Here is a 6,000-nt window from a genome sequence, read left to right on the forward strand (position 1 = left end):
TTTCTTCCCACATTAAATCAAGAGAACCAACATACTTCCTTTCCACGTTCACTAGAAAGCAACTCCTTTAGTTCTTCAAATTGAACAATAGTGCATTTGATCCGACGCAAAAGGGACCTGGACCAGAATATTGCTCCAGCCACTGGAGGATGATTCTTGTACAAAGGTGGGTCCTTGAGGTTCTCATCAAAGATTTTCTTAACTTTTTCAACCTAGAAGAGAACAAAATATTGCAAAGAATCATTTTGCATGGAGACCTCAGAGCAATTTTTCAATCTCTGAAGGGCCTACAAGGAGCCAGAGAGGGACTCTGTGTTAGGAACTGCAGTGACAGAACAAGGGGTAATGGGTTCAAACTGAAGAAGGGAAAATTTACATTGGATGTGAGAAAGTAGTTTTTCTCTGTGAGGCTGGTGAGATACTGGCACAGGTTGCCCGGGGAGGCTATGGCTGCCCTGACCCTGGCAGGGTTCAAGGCCAGGCTGGATGAGCCTTGAGCAACCTGATCTAGTGAGGAGGTGTCCCTGCCCAGGGCAGGGGTTGGGACTGGATGATCTGTAAGGTCCATTCCAACCCCTAAATTCTATGATTCTATGATTTCTCCACTTGCTTGTCCACGATCAGTATCTAACCTGGGACACAGCACAAGCTCTGAAACTAATTCCAGCAGCAGAATAAAAGCAATTATTTTATCATGCATCTTTTGTTTGCATTAATGGCATCACAGAGAATGTCTTTCTTCCTGTATTTGTGGAACTGCTATGTGGCAGCATTTCCTCAGGAAGGACTAGGGCTGATATGCTGTTCACAGGGTGAAGGAACAGCCACAAGACTTGTTGCACTCAGAGCATGTGCAGATCCCTCTCAGTGCCCATCCAGCACCTCACACACACACACACAGATGTGCACATTCATTTCAGCAAATCAGCCACACTATTTCTCCAAAAGGCTCCAAAAAGTGAGAGCAATTATTATGTTTATTTGCAAAACTTTTCAGTCTTTCACACAGTAAATGACACCACACAGGTATTTAGACAAATACAGATATTATGATTTTCATTAGGTGAAGAGCTTCATGTACTACAGAAGATATCTCTAAATTAAATACCTCTTTACAATATTGGTCCAAAACATCCCTGAACTTCATCATCATCTGCTCAGCAACAGTTTCACGAATGCTGATGTGTTTGAACTTTAACAGCATGTCAAAAGCAGCTTCTGCTGATCGAAGGCTCTTAAAAGATTCATCAATAAACTCCTTGAACTTTTCCTCGATAACCTAAACACAGGAAGAAAGCCAAGAAATCCTGTCCCTTAGAGACTCATCTTGCAAAGAGGCAAAGAGAAAATACTTTTTGATAGTAGCAGTCAAGCATATTTTTACTGGTTTGGGGGAATCACAGTATATGGCACTTACTGAAACTTCTTCTCTAAATTCTGCCACAATTGATTTCCAGTCATGTGCACTTTGGAGGCTAAAAGGGTCAAAAGACAATTCTTCCATAGGAATAGTTAGTCCATTTACTTCTCTCAGCAGAGCTTCAATATACTTTGGATTCGCTGTCACAGTTCTTAGCTCAGGAATGAACAGATTGTGAAACTCTTCAGTGACCTGTTAATTCACATCAGAAACCTTGCTTTTTAATGTTTTTTGTCATTTAACACATTTTTCTGTTAACTTTTCCTTTTAAAAAGATAAACCACTCAGAGAATCAATTTGTGCTGTGATTTGCATACCATATATTTTAATACAAGACCCTAAAAAACCCCCAGCACGACTCTACAGGCCAAACATTTCAGTTGTGATAACAGGTAATACTCAGTTATTGCTCCTTTTTAGTCCACTTTTCATCTACAGAGTCTACTGATGGACTATATTGGTAATTACCCTGACTTAAATTAGCCTAATAGATCATTGCTCCATTTACATGTCATTCTGCAGTTGATACACAGACACACAGAAGGCCAAATTGTGTGTTATAGTATATTTAAATGGCTATTTTATCTACATCATAGCATTAAGCTAGCAATCCATGAAACTGCACATCTGTGACACAGTTGTTAAAAGTCTCTGTTCATATCTTGTACACAGTAACATCTTTCCTCAGGCAGTCCCTGGCAAAGTTATTCCATCTCCAGCACTAAGCAGTTTTGTTGGAATCTGAGGCACTTCTCAGGTCTTAAAGTACTCACAAAACTACAGGCTGTTAACAAATCCCCAACTGCTATACAAAAGAATCTCCTCTACAGAATCACAATGATCACACCACCCCATCACTTATTGTCTGTAATCCTACCTGAAAAATATCATACAGATCTTGACAGACTGAAGTCATATAATCTGTTTTTTCAAACAAACATTTCTGGTCAAATTTCCAGAGATGTTCATTTCCTGATCCTTCAATTTGGGCACAAACAGTGAAATAACTTTTTTTCCATTGTTCAAGAGTTCTTTTGGCTTCTGTTACTTTCTTTTTTGCAGCAGCTCTATCTTCTCTGTTAATCAAACCAACACAGTTAAGATGCTATAGACAGAAACACTATAGATAGAAAATCATATCTCAGCTGCATTACTATACCCTGGTTTAGCAACTTCTAATTATACAAGATCTAGGCAAAACATGTCTTAGGTTTTCATTTTCCATGTGCCTTTGGAAGGAGGTTCTGGTTCAGGACTGATTTTGATGATATTTATGCCACTTTTTTACAACTATAATTTTATTTGGTTTATTGATTTGTATAATTCTGAGACAAGAGAGGACAAACACCTATTTTTTTAAGGGCTGATATAGTAATTTATGAAAATTACAGAATAAATTGACTTTTAATTGACCTTCTAATACAATCTAAAATAGTCTAAACCAATTCAATCTATTTGATCAAAGTGTTATCTACCACACCCTGTGTAAAACAGGCAAAGCTTCTAATAAGTACAAGAATCCTCTGCTTACTTGAACAGTGTGTGTACATCCACAGCTCTGTCCACTCTTGTGGCAATTTCCCATGCAATCCGTTCCATGAGGGAAACCATTTGCTCCTCCTGGCTGTAATATCGTGACATAATCCACACCATTCTCAGGGTGCTCAGCAGTGAAGGAATTGTACTCCGGACAACATCAAACCCAGTGCCATATGCTAAGTTCTATTAAAAGCACATTATGAAGAAGATGTCATGGAAATATACAAATTCATATTCAATAAACCAATACCTGTAGTTAGGAAAGTCTGTGCTACTGTCAAACAAATAACCTAGTCAAGAAGACACTCTGGTGCCTAAATAACACATGTGGTTAAGGATATGCCAATCTGCATCAGGTGCTCCAAATGCTTTTTAAGTCCTGTCTCAATATTCTCTTTTCTCCTTCCCAAAATTGGTTTTGGCTCAATTCTTTATTTGGATGTATGGATGATGTTCAGTAAAACTTAGACATTGAGACATCAGCTCTAATCAGTGGGCAAAGCTACCTCAAAAATGGAGTAGAGAAATCTGTATTTTCTTTTGTTTTGTTTTCCCCAGTTCAGCTCTACTATCAAATTCTCCCAAGGTTGGATTTACAAACCAAGTGTTCACAGCTCTGAGCTTCCAAGTGTTAGAACAACTGCAACTCAAATATTTTTTTAATTAATTCATTAATCTAGAGTATGTATTTATTGTTGATAAATAAAGAAGAGGTGATGGCATCAACAGTGAAACCAAACTCAGGTAACTACAGTTCAAACTTCACCTGGTTTGCTCAAAGCACTTACCTTCAAGTGGCGTTCGAGGGTTGAAAGGAACTTAACATTATCTAGAGCTTCCACGTGATGTTTTTGGAGGTCACTTAAGACTATCTGTAAATCTCCAACATGCTTGGATTCAGCTTCCTGTAATATTTCCAAGACTTTCTGCACCTCTGGAAGCTTTGTCTGTTCAGTAAGAGCACTTAAAGTAGCACTTTTTTCCTGCCAGAAGTTAACTTCTGCAAGAGGACCATTGCCCTGCAAGTAATGTGGAATCAAATTAAATTCCAGATTACCATTATGCAAGAGTGAAAACTTATAATCAGGACTGTGTTTGTTCCTTCTTTTCTACAAACTTTATGCTGACAGAAATCTGATATGATTCACCATGCCAAAAACCAAGACAGAAGAAGATCCTTGAAATGAAGAGTTTTACACACACTGAAGGGAACTGCTCATGGGAAATAGATCCCTGAGGTGGAGAGGCCAAAAGCTGATGTAACTTTACAGACAGTAAATCCCTTAGTATATTTAAGTCATATATGTAAGTGTTTGTAGAACCTGAACCGGAAAACTGGAATTTTGAGATTACTTTTTTCCAAGAAAAAAAAATACAGTTGGCTATTTTAAAAAGTAATCATAGAACTCAGGGGTTGGAATGGACCTTGCAGATCATCTAGTCCCAACCCCCTGCCCTGGGCAGGGACACCTCCTCACTAGATCAGGTTGCTCAAGGCTCATCCAGCCTGGCCTTGAACACTGCCAGGGTCAGGGCAGCCACAGCCTTCCTGGGCAACCTGGGACAGTGTCTCACCACCCTTGGAGGAAAAAACATTTTTCTAATATCTAACTTAAACTTCCTCTCCTTCAGTTTGAAATCACAGCAGCTTTTAGAACGTCATGGCTCTTTAAATGAGTGCAGATAAAAATGTCCCTTAGATTTCCAGTTATCCTGTGTTGGTAGAATCTCCAGTGAGTTACTTTATTTATATTTATACTTTAGTTATATTCTACTTCCCAGAGCCACACAGCTCCTCACTGCTTTTGTTCTGCTTTTCATCAGTTAGTAAATGGCTTTCCAACAGTCAAACATGAAGAGGAATAAAAAATTTACACGAACTGTTCAAAGAGATTCTTGTGGGGAAATGAAGCAAAGCCTCCAGGAATAAAAGCAGTTTGGTGTTTGTTATAGGCAACAGTACCTGTGGAACCTTTTGCAGTTGTTCCTCCAGAACTGTGGATATTAATTCCTGCCAGGTCAGTGCACAACTTTCCAGAGTTTGAACCACTTCTGGAACCCTGGCAAGAGCAGACACCTCTCCATCTAGATTTATAGCTGGCATCACCAGGTGATCATCTTCTATGGGAAGAAAATGCACATAGAATGAACTGCTCCCTCAGCACTGGTAAAGTAACATCACTGAAATGACTTTTGCCTTCCATCCTGTTAGCTACTGAGGGCAGGTAACACACCCCTTGCTCTGCCTCTTTGAGAACAGGGCAAAATAGATGCAGTTCCTTGACAGTTATCACAGTGCAAAGGTATATTCCTAGAGACAAAGCTCTCAGCTGAGTCCCCTGAACCAACGAGGCATGTCTACCCCCTCTGCTAGTCTTACTGCAGACTGAGCCTCATCACTGATTTCATCCATTTCTCCATGCTGCCTGCTATGATTCAGGGCACTAAAAATACTGCTGCTATCAGCAGAGAGAAACTTTAATCAGGTCTGGAGCTTCCCCAGAAACTGGATCTGTTACTCTACACAGAGCCATGCCCAGTGAACCTCTTTCCCCTGCCCTGTGCTCTCACCACCACAGCACTGGCAGAGGCAGAGCACTCACCTTCAGTTTGTGGTGCAGTGTGCTGAGGAATACTTATGAATTTTTGCCTGTTCATTTGAGTTCCATTCCTCATTGAATCAGTAGAGTATTCCACAGGCTGTTCTTCCTTTTTTGCAAGTTCAGTCTCAGATAAAGCCATTTTTTCAGAATCTGTGCTTTCACCGTCTGAGTGAGAGGAAGTTTCCTCGGCCTGGCGCTCACCAGAGGAGGGAGCTGGTGAAAACCCCTAGAATTCAAACCACAGATCAGATGGTTAATGTTCAAAGAAATACAAATCAGTTTAGGAGAAATTCACTTGAGCACTGGATATTGTTCATTAAACCCTGAATAAAACTATACGTAAAAGGTATAGGGCAAATGTATTCAGAAAACTTTAGAGAAATATTCTAAGTAAAAGAATTTACTTAGTACTTAGAAAGGGGGGGGGATGAAACAAAG

The 6,000-nt window shown here is 39.8% G+C and overlaps 1 protein-coding gene across 1 annotated transcript in view; it reads right to left on the reverse strand.

Moving 5' to 3' along the window:
* DNAH10 (dynein, axonemal, heavy chain 10) overlaps positions 1–5,788 on the reverse strand; it is a gene marked incomplete at its 5' end in the record, with an annotated part of 50,763 nt that extends 44,975 nt beyond the window's left edge. The window contains 8 exons of the mRNA XM_009084734.1: positions 36–212; positions 1,109–1,279; positions 1,418–1,612; positions 2,298–2,496; positions 2,952–3,142; positions 3,748–3,978; positions 4,923–5,080; positions 5,563–5,788. Coding sequence (XP_009082982.1) covers positions 36–212; positions 1,109–1,279; positions 1,418–1,612; positions 2,298–2,496; positions 2,952–3,142; positions 3,748–3,978; positions 4,923–5,080; positions 5,563–5,788 — 1,548 coding nt within the window. The remainder of the gene's footprint in view (positions 1–35; positions 213–1,108; positions 1,280–1,417; positions 1,613–2,297; positions 2,497–2,951; positions 3,143–3,747; positions 3,979–4,922; positions 5,081–5,562) is intronic.
* Between the last annotated feature and the right edge of the window lie 212 nt (positions 5,789–6,000).

This window comes from Acanthisitta chloris, unplaced genomic scaffold (assembly GCF_000695815.1).
Source record: "Acanthisitta chloris isolate BGI_N310 unplaced genomic scaffold, ASM69581v1 scaffold5211, whole genome shotgun sequence".
Classification (NCBI taxonomy): Eukaryota; Metazoa; Chordata; class Aves; order Passeriformes; family Acanthisittidae; genus Acanthisitta; species Acanthisitta chloris.